This window comes from Wyeomyia smithii, chromosome 2, assembly GCF_029784165.1.
Source record: "Wyeomyia smithii strain HCP4-BCI-WySm-NY-G18 chromosome 2, ASM2978416v1, whole genome shotgun sequence".
In the NCBI taxonomy this organism is placed as follows: Eukaryota; Metazoa; Arthropoda; class Insecta; order Diptera; family Culicidae; genus Wyeomyia; species Wyeomyia smithii.
This window is the reverse complement of record NC_073695.1, coordinates 176,008,548-176,030,897: the sequence shown is the minus strand read 5'-3', so window position 1 is coordinate 176,030,897 and position 22,350 is coordinate 176,008,548. Positions and strand designations below refer to the sequence as shown.

Here is a 22,350-nt window from a genome sequence, read left to right as displayed (position 1 = left end):
AATGAATAACTTAGGTATAACTTTTTTTTGTGATTTGTATTGCCGTTGATCTACACACGTGTATCTCAGACCATTTAGAGTGGGGAGCGACTATCAATCCTGCGTTACCAATAAAAACCCTACACCAGAAATAAGAAAGGATTTTGTAGTTCAATGTCTCCTTGGTATAGAGATACCATCTGGTCGAAATTAGAAATCAGGACACCTTTTTTTCGGCACAAACTTGATCTTACGTTTGCAGTAAAAAATGTTTGCCCAGAAATCCTCGATGGGACGCAACTGGGGGACGTTGGGTAGGATCACCAACTTGGGTACCACATCGATATTCAGGCCGCTCCATCTCCTATAAGCTCTATTAGATTTACAAACAAATGTTTAGACCAGCAATGCTTTGCCGATCTGGTCAAGTTTTTGTGTAACAAGGAAAAAAACGCTTCAAAGGATTTAGAATAAAATTTTGAAAATGATTTTGAAACGTCATCCTTGGTTCGGTACATTCGGATTACATAGACTTACTGGTGTTGAAACATTAGAAGCTATGTCAAATAAAATTATTACCAATTTTCGACAAAAATCTTTGCAATCCTCAAATGCTGCGATAAACTCTTTTTATAGCCAATAAGTTAGCAATTATGGTAAGTTAGTTATAAGTTTACTTCCCTTTTTTGACAAGTAGGTTTAAATCTCTACGAATGATAAGTTCTAATTGCGAAAGCAAACAAATCCTAACAAATAAAAACACAAATTTCTAACAGTGTTGAGAAGTCCCCATTTGTGTTTGGCCACACAACTAATTATTCACTAATATCTATCATAAATGCCTGAGCTACTAACAAACCCCCATATTAAAAAACGACAGCGAGGACCGACAAGGCGACAACCAAAGCTTGAACGTAGTCTTTTGCACAAAATTATACCGGTACCAGACTAACCGCAGGCTGAATACATACTCTGTTATAAGCTTGAAATGGAGTTCGGACTCTGTATCTTCAGCAAAACGAAACGAAATCAGATGTTTTGATTGACGAATTTCTTCTATCAGAAGAAGGACGTTACACTGATTAGCGTATTTTTCTTTATTTCTTTGCTTGTTCGATAGTAGGACATATTTAATATAAACAAGTAGCCTTCCGTCAACGGGTATACGTATTACAGCATACAACTAATAAGAAGTGCCTGATGTGTTAACTATACTGTAGAAATAAATAAAAAACACATAATTTATACCTTTACTGTGTTCGGTAGGGAATTAAACATCGCGAGAAAAGTGAAAACGTTATTATACAACAGATCATAAATTAACTTCTCCCGATTGTTCTGCTTGCGTTACAAACTAGAGCTGGGACTGTTTTCTCGATCGTACGATGAAGTTTTCTTTCATTTGCCACTAATTGCTAATATAAAGTTCAAAGTTCACTAATTATAACTAAATTTTTTTGTTCTACTTACAAAAAGCATCCACCGAATAGGATATTGATATACAGTTTTTTTCCGATTGACTGCCTAATGAACGGCTGTCTGACTAAACGATTTTCTGTCCCGATTTTAAATTTGTTTACTTCCTAAAAACATGGGACTGGAAAGGATAAAGTTTAAAAGAATTGCTTCTAAACTGCCAATCGATTGCTCTGTTATTTTATTTTATTTTTTTTTTTTTTTCAAATAAGCTTCTACCTTCCTTTTTTCCGATCAAAGGGGAGAATCTACTCAGGTCTATTACTCAGTTCTGTGCTGCTTACTTTGCGCTTATATTCTCCTGCTTGCTGCGAAATTTATTTTCCAAGGAATCGCTGTCCTTATTCCGCGCGCTGGTTAACCAGGCTAGCGGATGAGTTTTTTTTCTCTGTTACGCTAATGCTTTGAGTTATAAGTTTAAAATACAATTAGTAGTAACTTTAGTTTTCGATATCTCAATTATAATGATGCATTGAGTTGTTAGTTTTTCATTCTCTACGGATACATTTACAAGTGATAACGTTAAAGCGGATGGGAATCCTTTGAACATTCCTCTACGATCGACGGGTTGAGACATTCGGAACAATTGTGGAATAAAGTTTTAATAGCGTTCTTACGCTTTTTCTTTTGGAATATGTAAACTTATCCGAATGGGTACTAATTATTTTGGTTACGCAAATACGTAGTTGAATCATTTTAGTCTTCCTATTCTACGACTTTTGTGCTGAATTCTACGAAGATTTTGATTTTAGTTTTTTTTCTGTTTTGACATTTAATTCCGGAGATGCTCTATTGTTATTCGGAAATTCAAATTTATTTCAGAAGTATTGAATTATGAAAATGAAATAAAATACTCTTTTCACTCCTAAGGAAATATTGTGTTACGATTGAGATAAGTATCTCATTGTTTCTGAATTCGGGGAAAACTCTGCAGACTAAAATGTATCACCGCTATACCAAGGATGAATCCATGGGGCTGAGGGTGGGGGGGTTGGCGGATAGATTGTGGGTGACGGCAGAGCACATGAACGAGCAGCTGTAGCAGCAGAGCTGTCATACGATCCGACTGGCATGGAGCCGGTGGCATAGGAACCGGCAGCAAAGTGTGGCGAGAAGATAGCGGCATTGCTGGCTGCTGAAAGTTGCTGAGCAGCCGCCGCAGCAGCTGCAGCTTGTTGAGCGGCTGCAGCAGCGACAGCGGCTTGCTGGGCCTGTTGAGCTTGTTGCTGCTGTTGCTGAGCAGCGGCAGCCGCAGCGGCTGCTGCAAATGCCGATTCCTGGAACGTATATGCCGACGAGGACGCTTGCGCTAGCATTCGACTGGAAGCGTCTTGATAATAGTCAGCCTTTTCCTGCTGATAACGACAGGACGAGAGAGCTTTCTTGTCGAAGTTCAACGGATTGTTTGGCGAGGGAAAGCTGCTACTACCACCACTGCTGCTGCTGACGATGGCCGCGGATGAAACTGGGGTTCCAGAAGAATTACCAAGTTTCTTAACGCTAGCCGATGGTGATGTAGGTGTCAGGTTCCAAGAAGTGCTCATAGTGTTGCTGCTGCTACTTCCACCACCGGTGGAAAGTTGAATACTGTTGCTGGTTATACTGCTACTACTTGATATCGAATCGGATACTACTGTGCTCTGAGGGCACTGTTGCTGTACCCCCCACCCCAATTCCTAGCTTATGCGGGCCCGCTTGTTCGCCGGCGTCTCTTGGCCTATTTGACCCCGCACCATGTACTGTAGCTGGGGCATAAACTGCATCACGTCCACGACCTGCACCAGCGCCATTTTGTCCACGTTGGAACGGCCAGCTTCCAGCAGGGCTTGGTACTGTAAACTGAAAGATGGAAAACTGTTATCAGTAAAATGTCACACTAAGCACAAAACACGAGCAACATGGAAAAGGTCGTAAAAGTGAAAAGTAAAGAAAACTAGTTAGATGTTTTTTTAGACTTGCACCAGTAAAAATCGTTACCTTACTAGTTTTGTTTAAATTTGCATTTGCGACCTTTTGCCATGAGTGTCGAGAAATATTTAATGTTGTCTAATTTATTATTAAATTTTTTATGAATATGATTTAATTTCATATATTACAGTTCGATATGGACAAAACATTTACATTGGATATGATTTCAAATTAATGATTGGGATCGACTAATTATAATTTGGTTCTATAGTGTCAAAACACCATGAAGCTGTAATCATCATTATTTACCCAATTTATTGTGCAGAAAAAAAACTACGCATATGAATGATTTAAGCTTTAACTTCGATAGTACAGAAACAGCTTGTTTTAGGAGTAACGCAGTAATCAAAGTTTGTTATGAGTTTTCTGATAAAGACAAATTTGTTTTTTTGAAAAATACAATAATTTTTTTATGATCTTTACTGGAAAAAAGTCCTATTCTATATCTTAAAACTTTTCATCGCTTAAATACGATCACACACACTCACCTATTGCCGATAAACAGATTAATATCGAGCGCATTCAGTACCCTTCTGCACACATCTAGGCTGATGTAAGGAAAAAACACATCCTTCAGGTCCTGGATGGTCATCAAGTAGTCGGTGTTCCGGTAGGGAGTCTTATTGATGCAATAGATCGTTTTGTTCTCAATTGGTTTTTTGACAACCTCGTACGGTTTGTACGGTGTGCCGCCCATGGTCATTTCCGGTAGCATAATCAAATTGCCATGCCGGGTTCCACCATCACCCATGGCGGCAGCTTGCTGCTGGGCAGCCACAACGGCAGCCTGTTGTTGCTGCTGTAGTTGCTGTTGCAGGGCAGCCGCCGCGGCAGCTGTCGTTGAGCGATAGTTATTGGTGGACGTGATGGTTGTATTCGAGCGGCCATTGGTCATGGCGGCGACGGCGTTCGATCGTTTCTGTTGCTGTTGTTGCTGCTGCTGTTGAGAAAGAGCCGCTACGGCCGCCGCTCCTGCCATGTTTGACCTTGGAGGGGAAGATAGATCGATTACATCCATTGCTGCTCGTGAGGTAATTACGCTCTTATATCTGGTATTGTCTACAATAGAGTTACTCGCTACAGGTGTGGAAAGAGTGGTAGAAGAGGTAGAACAGGACTGAAAGGATGTAGGATTAGGAACAATGGCACCGTACGCTGCTGCGACCGCGGCCAAGCTAGTGACATTATTAAGCATCAGATTTTCTCGCAAACGTTCAACTTGGTTGAACAGCTGTGCATTACCGGTCGTGGACAGATAGTTCTGTCCAGTGGAATTAACCGGTATTAGTGCAGGAGGGGGTTGTTTAGCCTGCGCTCCTTTCGGTGAGGCTCGGGAAGGCGACGCTGCCGGAACAGCCGTTATCGAAACAGGATTTTTTGGGTACACGGGTGCCACTCTAGAACCACCACCGATGATATTATTGCTATTACTAGCTGGTGTGATAGTGACAGAACTGTGTTTTGTCGTCAGTTGGTTAATTTGCAACGGGTTCAGGTGCGACAGATTAACGGTGCCATTGGGACTGCGACTGGTTGCAAATATGGACAGCTCAGGATTAAGGTAAGGGATCGTAGGATTGGTACTACTGTTGTTGGAGCGTACTGACGATGAACCACTTGACCTAGAAACATTATAATGCGTTTATCGGTTTTTAGCAAGTGAGTGAGTCTTATGAAATTAAATTGGGGCAGGAAGTTCGTTAATTAATTAATTAGCTCTCTCTTTGGTTTTATTGTGGTTGCTTTCTCTCTCTCGCCAAGAGGATACCCTTAGACGCGGACAAAAGGTTACTATGGTTTCATGAATGAAGTCTATACTGCGCGAGGCGTGATGACCGCTAACACCGAGTAAAGTCAATTTAGTCCAAATTAGCAACGCAGTTCTATGCATAAAGAGCAGACAAAAGTGTGAGTGTGTTTATTCTGGATAACGCATAATGTATCTAGGGAGCTCATTTACAGCCTTCCTTGCTGCAGTACTAGTTTAGATGCAATTAATTTAAAAGTAATAAATGGTTATATACTGCTTGGTGTGCAATGAATGTTAGGGTGCATAGGAAAACAACTAAACAAAACGGTGCATGTTAGCACTAAACGCAATAAATAATAAAAAATGATAAGCTGTCAATATGCGCATGCATGCAATTATATTCTTTTAGTACACAACGAATATTTTGAGTAAATCTAACAGATCAATAAATGAGAAACAATTTTACACTAACAATTGCCAACAAGTTTTTAATTTGTTCAAGTCATTGTAAATCTGGATATCGCAGAACATTTTTCTACATTAGAGGCACCTAGCGTGTTATGATCGCTAGGATAGTAAGAATTGATTGCAAGACCACCAAAGAAATTCATAAAGGCAACACCCCATCAAATCTCATTATTCAAACCGGGTTTATTTGATTACTTTACTGTTAAGGAAAAACAAGCAAATAAAAGTATGTTGAAAATATTTCACATTCTTCTTCAGTGAATTCATGCATAGTCTCTAGACTTTCATTTCTTCTATTAAACACAAATTTGGCGACGAATACTTGCACTAGCAGAAGTCTCCACTACATAGCAAACTGAAATCTAAAAACGTCAAACTAATAGCTACAAATTAGTCTCATGAACTTCAATAACTTCACACGGCAATAAGACAAAAATAGTTTCATATTTCATGTAAATCACTGTTGGTCAATTTAGATGAAAAATTAAATGAATGGACATATTTTTTGCTTATTAAACGTATATCATTCATAGCCATTTTCCGGACAATAAATCCGAACAACTCGTTAAAATAACTCTCATTAAATCTAATCTAATCATCTTTTTTTTCTCTAACTGTGTAGTAAAATCTGTGTCGATCAGTGATTACATTTAAACAGTATATTATAACCAGTGGAAAGTACGAAAAAAGACAATCACCAGACGAAGAACTATATACCATAATTGTTTTATAATAGCGATCATGTCGGTGTTCATTGCATTATAATGTACACCAGCCCACTGCCGCAGACTGCATTTCACGGATGCAAACGCTGCTGGTGTCTACCCAGCCCGTGCATCGAGTAAAATGCATACGCACACACGCATTACTAAAACAAGACAGAATTGCACATTCGTTTAGAACAGATAAGCCAGGGAAATAACTAATATTCTGTAGTACGAAATCCGCGTCGCACCTAAACTCAACCTTCAGCTGACCTATTACAAAGCGAGTTGATGACGTCACCGAAGGTTACATACAACTGCGCAGGTTCAGCTTTCGATTCATTGTGCGGTGAGCCACCAGCAGTAGCAGCAACACTGCATATAATATATACACACACACACGCTGCTATTGTAAACTTCACTGCAAACCCAAACAACATATCATCAACGCACACTGAGTAGAATTAGCAAAACAATCAGTGGTCACGCGTTTGCAAGGAAATATCACCTGCTAGTCAGCTGCTGGTTGCTAGCGAACGAGAAACTCTCTAACGACAACGTAAGAAGAAGCATAAAAAAGTGGGATGATACTCTTTAACATGTCAAATTTATCAGTCATGTCCACCTTTCTAAAACTAAAAATTTCCAAGCATACATGCATTAGAATTGTCATACACTAATAAAACGCTCATTAAGTCCATAGTCAATTCTGTTTGAGAGCGAGTGTTCATGTTGCATGAATATGCGCCTAAAATCCTATTAAACTTCCCGGTGAATCATCTCCTGGGTTATGTTTTAAACACACAAATGGGTATTTCTACTGTTGTGTGCAACAGCCACCCCAACACGAAAGAAAATAATCACAGGAAGAGATCTTGTACGGAAAATCAATACTAAGTTTCAACGGGCAACACCAAGGCAACATTTAAATTGGCATTTTCTACTCAATTTTTCTCTGCAAAGGACACACATTATTGACACAGACGCCCTAGCTCGTATCGTTGCGTCAGCCAATTATGCGAATTCAAATTGGCTGAACGGAAAGTTCGCTGAGTCACAGAATGGCAAATACTAGGCGGCTTCAGCTAGTAGTACCTTTTTGATATTTTCTTTTGCATCCCTTCGGGTACCTTTTACCTGACTAAACATAAAGGAGGCTTGAAGAATACCAAGCAAGCCAAATAAAAATCCTCCACAAGCTTTACTTATGCAGAGAATATAAAGTTGAAAAGGTATCTATTTAAAAGATTGAATTTGTTTAGAAATTAAACCAAAGTTTCAACGAATGTTTCAGATAATGCCAATTTGCTTAAATATATGCAACATTTTCTGCATTTTTAACGATTTGTTGAAAAATGCCAGCTGTGTTTCCGTATCATCTATTTCAAATGCATTTTGACATTTTACTGACATTCCTAAGAAAATTTTGCGACGCTGAGAACGTCAGCTCAGCGTATTGCCTGAACGCAGGCTTCAAAAAGGTAAACATTACATTTGTATTAGAGCAAACTTTTAGTTCGAATAACAGTTGGCAACTTCTCGACCCGTACAGTTGTGTACGGTAAATAGCATCTTCGTATACAGTTGTGTACAGCAGCTCTGCAGCGCAAATGTTAGCAAGGAGTGAAATTGTGGATTTTGTTTCAATCTCATATCCAATAAACCATCATACTGCTCGCGATCCTTCGTCAAGCCTGAATTTGCGCACCTAAGCACCGGCACTTCTACTTTTGATGAAAAATGTTCATTCTACGTTTCATCGAGCTTTAATTTAAACTCTAAATTCAATATTGCAAGTGTCAAATACAGGATTTTTTTTAATTTCGAAATTCAAACAGTCCTCAAAAAAGTCAGTCATTTTGTAGTCGTTTGTAGTGAAACTACGAAAAAGTCCGAACAATTTTCAACTTTCAACAAAAAAGCAAATATTGCATAGGTACTACTACAAACTACTAACGATAGAGATTATATACAAACATGTAACCTAACTGATCCTTGCACGTGTTTCTAAAACATTACCAAAATATATATGTACACGGACAGCAAAAACATACAAAAGACTAATTCAACCGAGAAAAAGGTATACATAACTGAAGAGAGGCTAATTATTGTGCACTAATTTTTACTAATAAACGGCTTCGTGTAGAAAGAGTAAGGAAATAAAAAGCGAGCTTGCGAGGACGGGGGGATATGAGTAAAACAGGAATACTTACATGTGTGCCGCTTGCGATTGGGCCGAAGACCGCACCAGTGGCGGCGGAACCGCCTGGTTTTGAGAGGATCGTGACGCCATCGACATGGTCGGATTCATGTAGGAGTTGTACTGCATGGGATGCATATTTTGCATGCTGCGAATTTGCGCCTGTGCTTGGGCAGCCTGTGTGGGTAGAAAGGAGAAAAAACAGATTCTTTAGCGAACGGCAAACTACTTTCGGCTTGCATTATAGGGTTGTAGTCGTACTCCAGAGGAAATCGGCTTTAAAACTAAATGACCTAATTGAACGAATTCGACGATGAAATATTCATCCCCCTCAGGTCCCCAATACGATGGAATGGATTATCTCTTATAAATCATATAGTTCTATTAAACTCTAATGTCGTCAATTCTCTTACTAAAATTAGCAAAACTCTTATCTCTCATGATCTCTTATGATTAAAGAAAAAAATAAAATTCAAATTGCATTATGTCGAGTTACAGAAATTAGTTTTCTATACAAAAGCGATGAGCAGTAAATGAGTTATACCGCGTATTAAACGTTTCGTGAAGTATGCTTTAACCCTTAAATGCGCAATGTTGTTTTAAAACAACACTACTAAAAACGTTTTAAAATATACGTATTTTAGTATTTTTTAGAAATAAAATTCATTAGAACAACTTTCTAGACTCTAACGAAGAAAACTTAACAGCTGGAAATACTGTATTTGAATGTTTTGTTTTTATTTTTGGCGTCAAAATCTCGGAAACGAAAAAAACATGGCGAGATTCCCGAATGGTGCTGACTGTCTTTGAAAAAAAAATTTAAAATAAGGTTAGTGGTTAGTAAAAATGTTTGAATTATCAGTAATTCTACTAACAAAAGGTCAATTTTAAAGTTACTATTAACAAAAGTAATTTTTTCGGCTTTATTTTGCAATAAACTCGCAGTGTTGTTTAAAAACGACATGGTAATATTGGCACATTAAAATGTAAATCTTTCAATTTTTCCATGCATATTGGTTAGTTCTAGAGCAGTTAACCTGTTGAACAAAGATTTTATGTTTTTAGATTATTTTTTGACATCGTGCGCATTTAAGGGTTAAGTATCTTCAAAGTATGTTAAGCTCTTACGAAAAAGGCTCATTCATAAAAAATTGCATTTGCACCTGCTCGATGAATAGATTTTACATATACGATGAAAAGAATTATTCCATATCAGGAAGGTCGTCACGACCACGAAGGATCATAACTCTGAATCATGAAATAGGTTTCGATAAAAATGCGAAATGCGATTCAATATATGTCAATACAGATAAATAAATATTTGGTGTAGAAATAAAACGACCGCTAAGGTAAGCCGAGATAGGATAAAATGTTTAAGTAGAGTAGACAGAAAGGACGCCAGAACGTGCAGTTGGAACCATGTTTGTTTGCTTTGGATAGAAAAAACAACGTCGCGAAGTTTTTCCAGCAAGTGTCCAGTGATGTTTTTCTGGTATGCACTAGAGATGGTCGGGTACGGGTATTTTTACCCGACGGGTTCGGGTCGGGTTTCAGGTAACGCCAAAAAATATATTACGGGTTCGGGTCGGGTACGGGTAATTTAAAATACAAGGCTTCGGGTTCGGGTCGGGTACGGGTTTGGAAAATTCTCAATTGGTCGGGTACGGGTAATTCGAATTTCTTGCATTATGAGAATTTAATTTTTAACATTACAAGCCTAGGTGTTTCCTCTATGTCGATAATCGGAAAGATGGGAGAAGAAATCGCCCATTCTCACTCAACGAGAGATCGCCCAATACCTATTCTGACAGTTGCCGGCAGTGTTTGCACCACTTGCACCGAAAGAATGCAATCATGCTATCTCTCTCTAATGTGAAAGTGAATAGTTTTTCCTGCAAGCGTTTTGAGTTAAATGACATGTTTGCCGGTTTTTTTCTTTCATATCTGCCGAGGAAAACGGAGGCAATTGAGATGTTCGGTACGAAGCAAATAAATGAGTTTTGACAGCGATAGCATAGTCTTATAGCGAATTTCTTTAATCCATCAGCTCACCTCGTTCTGACCTGGAAGCGCACTAACTGCTGTCAAAACCCTTCTTTATTCGCTCGATTTTGACCCAGTTTTGACCTGGCGTGCTGCCCGAAGCGCACTGAAAAATTTGTCAGCTTCAACCCACCACCGCACGTGCTAAGTTCGTAAACAATTATCTGGCATCTCTTTCTTACTTGCATCTTAAGTGGCGATGACGTTTTATTATTCCTCGGCAGTTTAGCCCGCACTCCGTGGAATAAAGAAATTTTGCTATTAATTTGCACTCCAAAATTACAGGTTTTTTGCGGATGTAGTGAATTATCAAACTTTTCTCAAGTGTTAAACAATATTAACTTTGACCTTATTATAATATTTAGATTCCAGGTTGCTGCGATGTTCACATAAAACTTGTCGTTTATTTTAAACTCTATCAGACATGCACTTTTCACCATTCTCCGTGTTGTTCTAGTGTGGTAAATTAACATATAGTGGACCCCCTCCCTAAAAGTTAATTTACCCTATTCTTCTTGTTGTTTTGATCTGGTTCATTATGAAGCTATTATAAATCTTTCAAAAAAAATCTATTGAATTTTTATTATTCTCTCGAAAACAAAATAAAAATTTTCAGCAATTTATATGAAACATACGTATGCATTCAAAATAAATAATTGAAATCCCTGATCAATTTTAATATGAGGTAACACACACGAAAAATGAATCCCATATGCTCCGTACCGTAAAACGGGGCGAATAGAAACAGTCTGCGATATATCTTGCAGTGTACAAAAAATACTATAATGCATAGAATGAATATAAAAGTTTTAAAACATGGGTCTTGCCTTCCTTTATTAAGGCTGTAACGTCCACTTTGATAATAAGTAATTCGTTGTTTTATTGAAAAATTTTTGCTTGTTTCTATTTACCCCGCTATGGGGCGAATAGAAACACTCGCCAATAAAATACGTTTTCCTTGTTCTGATAGAAAATTCTAGTTTTAATTTGAAGAAAACAGAACAATTGCATCATATTTATTGATATGAGAGGCAAGAAAACGATATAAAATATCAAAATAGTGGAAATGTTCGGTTTATTACTTTGTGTTTGTTATCTTATGAATGAATATGTTCTATTAGAATCCTTATTAAGAACAGAAGGACTCGGGGTTGGGTCAAGCATTCCCACCGGTCTGGCATCTTCCGGTGTTTTATCTAGGACACGACATCCGGGAACATTTTGTCTTGGTGGAACTAAAGCAGATAAATCCGACTTTCATCACGTTTTTGGAAACTAGCGTGGTTGTCTACTGGATTTAAGTCTATAGGTAACATCCGATTTATCACAGAGTAGTTGATTCTGTATTTTCTTACCGCCTGACAAGGAAACAGTTTTTTTGCGTAAAATCTCAACAACAGGCGGAGCGAATACGTTTTTGGACTTTTTTGTTGGTAAGTCCTGACCATATGATGGGCTGAAAATGCACAAAACATGTTCCAGACATCATTTTACATATAAAACATTATAGCATTTCTCAAATCCACATGTTTTGGTACAAAAAATAGCCACTACGGCGTTGTTTCTATTCGCCCCGTTAATCTGAGAACCGCGAGTTTTCCATGAAACATAGGCAACGTGGTGATGAATACCTTACGGCAATCCTTCAATTCACCGTAAAAACTTGAAATGCTCAACTACCGACCCAGTATATCACACGAACAAGTTCTAAGTTAAGCAGAATGACTTCCACAAAGTTTTTTGGTACTCGGAAATGTTTAGAATTTGAGCCCCCATTTTGCATTTTTTTAAGCAAACCGACAGTAGTGTTGCTAACTTAAAAATGAGTTTGCAGACTTGTTTACTATTGAACTATCCAAGAAAATATATTTTGCATGGTTTTTAAATGTAATCGAAGACTTAAAATCGCATTTTCAAGTTCGAAAGTTTTGTTTCTATTCGCCCCGTTTTACGGTACACAGTTATGGATAGATATTTTGCAGAGCAATAAAAATGGTCAATTTTTTTATCATCAGATCAGATGAGCGGACAGGTGCTACACTGGATTCTAGGAGAACCAATATATCGCCTGGAACTCCAGGCTCAATAATATTCGTTCACATGAATACTCGGTTCTAACCTAACTCCGGCCAACATCTCGAGAAACCACCTATGACAATCAGTGCATAAAATGTACGAAGTACTCGGATATTTATTGAAAAAAAAAATAAATAAATAAAATAAAATAAAACTTAATTAAATTAAACAAAAAAAAACAAAATCCAGGACGGGTCGGGTACCGGCAATTTCGGCGTTTTTTTCTCCCGGGTACGGGTAGTTGGAACAACTATTTTTCGGGTTCGGGGCGGGTACGGGTATTTTAACAAACCAGACTTCGGGTTCGGGTCGGGTACGGGTTTGAAAATTCTCGATGAGTCGGGTACGGGTAACAAATTTCCCATACCCGACCATCTCTAGTATGCACGTGAAATAATTTTCATTGGCTTGGAAAAAAATCAAGGACGTTTTACTGGAACATTCAAATGAAGAAATCAACAATGAACCAACCGCTTCTGACGAATAATAAAATATGTACCAAACTATAAAAAATAAATCTGTGGTAAAAATTAAAAAGTCTACTGCTGATGGCTATGTTGAAGAACTGCTTCTCAGTATAATCGCTGAAAAGGATATTTCGAGCAAATATATAAACAGGAATATAAAAAAAAATGTTACTTTAAATTTTAGTTACTTCTTTTGGCAGTGATTGAAGACTTCATCTTAAACCTAGTGCTAGCATTACACATAAAGTTAGAAAATCCTGATGTTTATTTTTTTTCCTAGAACATTCCGTGACATCGTTAGTTCGATAACATCACAGTATTTATAAAAAAGACTTATTGAACTGTTAACTCGCCCATTCTTAGTCACAAAAAATAATTACTGGTTAGTTAATTGATTCAAGATATTCTATAAGGCATTCCCGAATTGCGCTAGTATGCAGGAGGAAGCTATCGGTCCTCTCATGCTTGGATTCCGTCCCGTTTCAGGTTAAATTTGTTCACGGCTGGAAACTGGATATCCGGAAGAAGCCGAGAAGAAAATAATCCTGAATATAACCACAGACAAACAGACGTACCACTCGGTACAAAATTCTAAAACAAATTATGGTTCGTACTAACTTGTGCGACACCTACTGGACATATTTCGCAAAAGATAAATTTTTTAGCCTTTCTGCTGTCTTAGCAGCACGGCGCGCGACAACTGTCAACTGAGTTCAAAGGGTAAAAGCACATCAGCGCCACCACCGCTGCGACGGGAATATTCCGCAAAACTGAAACTCATTTGAATTGACCGTTATTTTGATCCACGAAAATAAATTTCGTGGTACGTATTTCCAACATTCAATATTACAAAGAATTTATCGTTGCATTTTTGGCACCCCTCTATCTATACCATAGCTCGTTACCATCAGAGTCTATGTTTATAATATAGAGTCGCGCGAAGATGAAACCAAAGGAACCAAATCAGTGTCAAACGAGGGTACCAATCGAGCAATGTAAATAAACAAGGTGGTAATGTTAGGAGTGGATGAAAAGTGTTGTAATTAAGCGTGAAAAAGAATATGTGTTTTTCCGAAGTTTTAACTACACATTTTAATCCAACATTAAACCTGTACACTGGATCAGTTAAATTTAACAAAGCATCACCGGTGTAATCTTTCAAACCTGTGTACCCTGTGAAGAATTTCAAAAAATAATATTCGTTCGAAAAACAGAACTGTATAGTTCTTGGCAACAAACGGCACAAAAACTGTGTTGCCGAAACGATAGATTTTCTCTTTGTGCGACTCTATACACACATAGACTCTGGTTAATGTTACGTTATCGTTGGAAGGATGTCAATTGACAGATAAACTATAAATATCAAAATATATCAACCAATATCGAGTAATATTATCGAAATATTTTCCGTGAAAATAAAGGTGTCAAGGTTAAGAAAAACAAAACAAAAATTCTTAAAATGTATGTGAAGGAAATAAAAAATTGAAAATGAGAGCAATTATAATTTCTAAATGTAGTCCAAAAAACGAAAATTACTTTCAAAAATTTTTTGTTAATCATTGAACTATGTTGAAAGCCTCTAATCATGTAATAAATCCCCGCAGTTTCCCCTGAAGATGTCACTGACCAGTGACGAAACGTCGGATAGTATAAAATAAGTCGTTCTAATTTTTTGTGACTGCTCAGCCGAAAGTATAACATAAGTAGACAATATCCCAACAGTCGAAAACTCAGCAAAATGCTTTCAAAAACAGTTAAGATCAAGAACGAAAACAACAATGAAGAATAAAATTTACACGTAGGTAATTATAGTAAACGGAAGTCGGTTGTCATTTCCAAAATTCCCATAGAAACGAACCAAAAAATGGCTCCAAACATATCTTCAACTTTCATAAGTCAGAACAGTCAGAAATTTCATGATCGAAATTCAGCCAAAATGCCTAAAAGCGTAAAACAGCGGAGTTCCAACAGAAATGAATTCCAAATTAAAATACCAAAATACCACAAAAAGACCACGGGGGGTACGAGGGATATAAAAAGTGATCAAAATATGAACACGTGGTTTAGGAACGGCGTAAATGTAGCTTGAAACATTTGAAAACACTACCTTCAAATAGAGTAGTTTCGCAGGTAAAGAAGAAACAGAAGAAAAAACGTCTTAAATTGTGTTGAAAATAAAGCGAATAAGGTATTCCGAACTAACTTGAAATGCTTATAAACGCTCCCGAAATACAAAAAAAAACAGAAACTAAGTAAATGATCTTAAATTTGGTTCAAAATAATAAATTATTTCTATGAAGAGGAAAAGGTCAAAAAGACAATGATTTGAATTCAGCCAAATGATTGAAAAATGGGAGCCTTCTTATAAAAAGGACAAAGCAGAAAATGATTCCAAATTTAGCGGAAAGTGGAAGGATAGATGGATGAGGCTAAAGACAAAACTTATTGCAAATTGAGCTTGGTTGAAAGCCAAAATTAACAGCCGACGACCCTCCCTCTCCCCTCTTGTTACGCTGGAAGTTGCCTGTCGTAACCATTTCAAATTTAATTAGGTATCTTCTTTATAAGAAAAATAAGTTGGAATGCGCAAATCACGATTTGATTCGAGATTGGATCAGCGGATCGGTGTGATAATTTGTATGTAAAGGTTTCTGGGGCCGAGAAGCGTTATTATGTTGGTTCAAGACCCCTTCCTCCTCTGGAAGGAGGACTGCCATACAAATAAAACACCAATTTCTGAATGCCTCGAGCACTAATCAAGCAAATGGAACCAAATTTGCACGAGAAGCAGGAAGGAGCAGCAAATATTTCTATAGTGGTACGACACCCCTCTCTCTTCTAAAGAAAGAGGTTCCATACAAATGAATCACAAATGTCTGTATAACTTAAGAACTAATTAAGTAAATGAAACCAAAAGCATGTGGCAAGCTTTTAGAAGCAAGAAATATTTCTATGGTGGTTCGACACCCCTTCCCCTCCTCTGGAAGGGAGGGGTTCCATACAAATGAAACACAAATTTCTGCAGTCCTCAAGAACTATTCAACCGAATGGAATCAAATTTAACAAGAGGTTTCAGGAGACATGTTTTTAAAGCGGTTCGATACCCCTTCCTCCTCGCAAAGGGAGGACTCTCATCAGTGCTGATAAAAGTCATTTTCCCGAGCAAAATTCTTCGAAAATTACAGCCAATCATTTTCAATTTTCACTTCCAATGATCGCTGCACTCTTTCAAATACACTAGATTTTCGTCCTAGTAACGTGCTGTTATACTCAGATGAAATAGATCGCGCGCATCGTTCACGGTTACGGAATAAAATTCAACGACAAAACCAACCAAATGATCTTCACTTCAAAGCGAAAAAGAATAACAAACAGTCCACTCAACCAAAATGAACCTCACCGAAACACTTTTTCACTGACACTGACCGATGCCTTGACAATCTTCGTTAACTGATAAACTGATTTTGTTGTCTTGCTTTCATCGCATGAAATATAATGAGGTGTTTTGACAGTTCACTTCCATGCAAAAAGCGGGAAGGGAGAACTCTGAAAGGATTGTAAAAAAATAACGTTTATGGATGGTTTTTTTCACTTTCACTCAAGAGTGTCAACAAATATCAACCCTGACTCTCATACAAATCAAATACAAATTTCAACATAAATTCATAACTTCAGAACCAATCAGGCGAACGGAACCAAATTCGGAATGTGAGAATTTTAGAGTACAAGAAATGTTTCTCTGATGAGAGCGAATCATTTCAATTGTTTCCAAATATCTTTCAGAATCATGTAAACCATGATTGAGTGCACTTGCAGGCTATAAACAAATCGCAAGGTCAATCTTTGGAAGTCAATTATTTAAATGAAGAAAAAACGGGCGCAACGAATATCGCCAAAATATAAAAATAAACCTAAACTCGCTAAAGAGCGAGAAAAAAACTGTTTCTTCACTGCAATGATTTTTGTATGTGTCATGGATGTTTTTCAATGTGTGAATAGATAGTATGTGAATGCATGTTTGTGTGAGAGCAGGTATGTGCATGTGTGCGTGGATATAAATGGTAGTGTTTGAATTCATATAGGTATGCATGTATGTATAAATTAATGAAAATGCAACTAATCTAAACAAAATTATTACAATTCTTAACTATTGTAATTTCAGGATTAGGTCCTTCAAACTATAAGTAGCGATGAAATATGAGCATTGATGCAAAAATATACGAAAGCTCTCACAAACGCAATCGAAACATTAGGGCTCATCCATTACGTAAGGGTTTATGGGGAGAGGGGGGGTATCTAAATTTCTTACGAATGCTTACGAATGCTTACGGGGATTCAAGCGAATCTTACGTAAGATTGAAAAATTCTGAAAAACTAAAAAAAAAATAACAGAACTAAAAAAAATAAAATTAGTCAAATTATCACTTGCTGTGATCTTAACAACTGAACCTTGAGAAAGCAGTGAATTCACCGTCGCTGAATGATTATGTACTTTACTTCATTTCTACTTAATTTAAAATTTTATTTAATTTAACATGACTTATACGCTATATGTAAAAAAGTTTTATTTTCGAAAATATTTTTTTTTTCTCCTAAAAGAAAATCTTACGTAAGATTCGTGGGGGGAGGGGAGTATTGCAAAATCTTATTAAGCCTTATTATGGGGGGAGAGGGGGTCGAAAGTTTCGAAAAAAAGTCCTTACATAATTTATGGATGACGCCTTGCGTTACTAATTTGTTTAATTTTATTTCCTGTTTATAATCATGTCATCAATTTTAATAGTTAAGATAAGTTGCAGTTGTTTATTTTGCCAATCGATGCTGAATATTTTTTTTCATTTGATCAAATTCATATTTCCCGATTCAAAGTGTATGTGCTAATCTATTTTAATAAATAATAAAGGTCGTATGAGAAAAGCTACATGACACCGCTAGGTGAGCTACTTCGTGTTTCACCTACTCGTTTCAACATATAATGGAAGATCGGTTAGACCAAAAACGTACAGCAAAATGCATTTTATTGATAGAAATCACATCTAAAATTTAGGCATGCAATTATGGATGGATTAACATAGAGTTCAAAGCTAACTTTGATTTGAATATGTATCCCACTCGTATGACAGACGAACCAAAACACAAGTGACGTCTCCAGTGCCAATAAACTAATGGCACCGATAATGATGATTACCAAACATAACCCCCATTAGTTCAGTTCGCAAACCTACCTGCTGAGCCTGTGAAAGCCTTAGTAGCTGTTCCTGCTGGGCTGCCGACAGCATGTTTGCGTGGTTCGAAAGATTCCAGTTATTCGTTAGGGCCTGAAAATCGCAAAGAAAACAAAACGTAACGTTAATCCATGCCTGCTGCCAAACAAAAAGGGAGCCTTCGTGGAAGCGTGAGACTACCTGAACCGCTGCAGTGATATTTGGCATTTGAGTGTTGTTTTTCTGCAGGTTCTGCTGCTGCTGCTGCAGGGCCTGATACATATTATTGGCGGTCTTTCGAACTTGCGGTTGCTGTTTAGCCATGGTATTTAGCAAATTGTTCGGCTGTTTGGGCGGGGGTTGAGCCGGCTGTCGTGTCCAATGTACGGTATTATTCGACTTTGGTCCAGAAAGAAGCTGAGAATCCACGACTTTGCTGGGCCAATAATCTTCGAACTCGGTTCCCGGTGGAAAATAACCTTTAATGTCGGTCAAACTAATGACGGCCACCGAATCGCTCGCAAACAGTTCATTCCGAATACCCTGAACTTTGCAGCAAAATTTGAGATAGGATAGATCCCAACCCGATAGGTAATCTGCCTTTAACTTAAGATTATCAGTCTCTCCCTCGAAGTAAAACAGTGGCACCATCTTTTGGTTGTCTCTGACGGTGTAAGGAACTACAGACTCTTTGTTAATGCGAATAAATCCACATTTATCATTAGGTGTACTACAGCCCATTAGAAGCTTTTTGTAACAAACGTCCAGAAACTGGTAGAACTTATACGCATCGGATAATCGTACCACCAGGTCTTTAAGCGTAAACATTTCCCTTCCAAACTGGAAGTCACAATGTTTGGTGTTAATTTCGTTGAACAGCTTACTTTCCGCCTCCGTTATATAGTAGGAACGAACGCAAGTACAACTGTAGATGTCCTGATGCAAATAGTTAAGATACTTGTTCAATAGCTTCATCTCAACCATACGCACAGCGCAGTACCGTTCCGATTGACGGAATATGTACGGAATGTGGATTTTACCGGGAAACGTTTCCCAGCCGAAATGGCCCTTTTGACTTTCTTCATCACACGCTTTCTTTTCTCCACCGTTCGCATCCTCAGTCTTTGCTGCGTTTCCATTAATTTGCGCGTTTCCAGTTCCGACAGGGGCAATCGTAGTTGCCCCTATAGACTGGGGCACAAGTTGCCCTGGCTTCCGCGTTAAATAGTTCAAAATATTCGTCTGACCAGCCGGACCATTACTAGCGACACCCGGTATTTGGGCACCGATAGGCCTAGCGACTTGCTGCTGTTGCTGGAGAGCTGCTTTTGCTGTTTGTTGTTTATGCGCTTCCATCATTTTTGCGGCCAACTCGTTAATTTCTGCATCATCGTGGCGTTCCTGCTTCACCGTTGCCACTGGAACAGACATTTTTCCTAACCTTTCTCTTTTTTCTACGACCATGCACACTTGGATGAATCGTATTTGTTTTCCACTCACTAAATCACTTGTCGCACTATTGACTTTTCGTTATTTTCGCAACACGACTAACTTAATTGCCATTTTCAATATGTTTGCACTAATCCTCTATTCGTTTTTTCCGGTTGTCAAGAAAATAGCAACATTTCAAATTTCATCTAGCAGTGTACTCCAGTTATTTCTGACACATGAAACTTTTGTTCCACGAAGAAACCAATAAACCGGCACCTCGCAAATAGTCTCACTCTCCACACACAGGCCTCCGTATATTGAAGAAACTGCGTATCCTTGGGCAATTAACCACGTAAATGTGTAATTACTACGAACGGTTCTCCCCGTTTTCCTCACACTGTCTACACTGAACACCGCGCGAAACGGAAATGCAACTTGTCGCGCTCGTGTTGCACTGTTTATCAACGAAAGTATAGAAAAGGAAACGATGGCACGCGACAGAGGGAATTACAAAGAACCCGGATTTTAGCAGAATTACTTATTTTTCAATTGAGCAAAAATACAAGAATCGCGTGAAATGTTCAGCACACAGAGCAGGCTTCGCCTCCGCGCTCATGCACACCGATATTTTGTATGACCGACCAACACGAGCATGGCAACACCGAAACCCCCAGAGCAGCCAGCCAGCGGTTGTACGATGTAGTCTCGCACCTCGGCCAAGGGCCTAGAAAATGCTTCCACATACATACAACGCTGTAGTAACTGCTGCCTGCTGCTTCGGCTACTCCGAAGCGCCCTCATTTTTTTTTCTTCTTAGCTGATGGTTTTTGCTTTCGGTTTTGCTATCAACCGCACGCCTGCTGCTGCTGTTGCTAGGCAAGAGAGACTAGTCTCGTATATTAGCTTGCACACAGATGTATGTGTAAGGTTTTACTTTCAAGGTACATGTGTCGGAACCAATCAGCAGCATGTCGTATCGTCTTGAGATTGAAATAAAACGCTGTACAATACATAATCCAAACAAGTAAACTCCACAACTACGGTGTCAGCAGCATCGTCATGTGCACATGCAGGGGTACACAGAGAGAAAAAGAGAAAGATAGAGAGGGCGTCATCAACGCTGTGGCCGCCGTCGTCGTCGTCGTCGTCATGCCACCAAAAAAGCGAATGAGAGACTTGTGCGGGAGCCTCGCCATTATCGGGAGACTACACTTTGATTAAGCTACATATCTCATAAATTATTCATACAGTCGTTTCCTTTTTCTTATGGGATTTTTTTTTCGTTGTATGTGGCCGATGGCTTTGCGTTTGCTGTCGGACTATACGGTTCGCAGCTAGTGGTTCGCGGTTGAATTGAGCTGAATTTTCCGAAGCCTCACCGTTTACTGCAACGTGTTTCTTTCTTTCAGCGCACTTTTTGGTGGCCCCTACCTGTGACAGACCTATTATGTAGAGGAAAGTTAGCTTCGTGAAAGTATAAGTTTGTTGAAAATAATTGCTTTAATAATTGGAATCATAAATATTATATCGTAATAATATTGTTTTAACATTTAATGGCAGTTAAAAATATTAATCATTGAAACCAAAATATACCAGTTTTCTAATGTTAATTTGACATAACGAAAAAAATATGAAAAATAATAGAACACGTTTATTTTTATCAAACTCCCGAAAATGCTATTGTTATTATTACTCCGAAAAACAAATACAGGTCGGAGTCGATTATCCGGTGACTTGATTATCCGGAATTTTATACTCGATTATCCGGTATATATTTTCGCTATTTGTTTTAACAGTTATTTTGATATTTAACCTTGACTCTCTCTTTTAGCACATTTGTTACCATTTCTGTCCTTGCTGACATGTTTGAGACATTCAGGCGAAAACAATCAATGCCCAATTTTATTTTGCTCATCGTGAATTTACTTCTCTTTTCCCCAGAAATGATTTCTGGCTACGCTACTGCATTATTCAAGTAACATAACGAAAGAAAATAACTATTCTACGTTCGTTGAAGACAAATTTGTGAAAAAATTGGTGATTCGATTATCCGGAGTGAAATTTTGACACTCTGGATGATCGAGCACGACTTGTATGTACCATGAAAAAGAGAATTCGCTATACACTGATTTTAAAACCTTGGATTTTTGATCAATACCTATTAGACTTTTAGATTTGTGTGAGTAGCTTATGTTTTAGTTTTTATATACAAAGAAAAGTATCAAAAACTTCCGATTCTTGAAAGTCGAAGAATTTGATATTGCTAATTTTAATCAATAAATGTTTTTCGACGGGTGATAATTTCAGCATTACATCTCGACATATAATATGGGTATTCATGTTGAGCTCGTAAATAAATACCCAGCCGTAAAAATACTCACCTCCATTGACGAGTAATGGAGGATACACAGTTTACGGCTGGGTATTCGTGTACGAGCTCGATGTGAAGACCCCCAATGTATTTGTTGGTCGTATTTGCGAATGGTTAGTATTTGCAGGATTCATAGTTAATTAGCATAGAACATTCAGTCGTGGTCCAAATCGCTATTTAGTTTTATTTTCCAAAATAAATAAATTCACTGCC

At 38.0% G+C, this 22,350-nt stretch overlaps 1 protein-coding gene across 1 annotated transcript; it reads right to left on the bottom strand.

Annotated features, from left to right (window-relative positions):
* Positions 1-1,008: 1,008 nt before the first annotated feature.
* Positions 1,009-20,446, bottom strand: LOC129721876 (uncharacterized). Its single transcript, XM_055674957.1, has 5 exons — positions 18,537-20,446; positions 18,357-18,449; positions 8,559-8,722; positions 3,912-4,409; positions 1,009-3,294 (listed from the first exon to the last, which is right to left on the bottom strand). Exons 1-5 carry the CDS (start codon positions 19,797-19,799, stop codon positions 3,132-3,134), a joined length of 2,181 nt encoding a protein of 726 aa, XP_055530932.1. The 5' UTR covers positions 19,800-20,446; the 3' UTR covers positions 1,009-3,131.
* Positions 20,447-22,350: the final 1,904 nt, after the last annotated feature.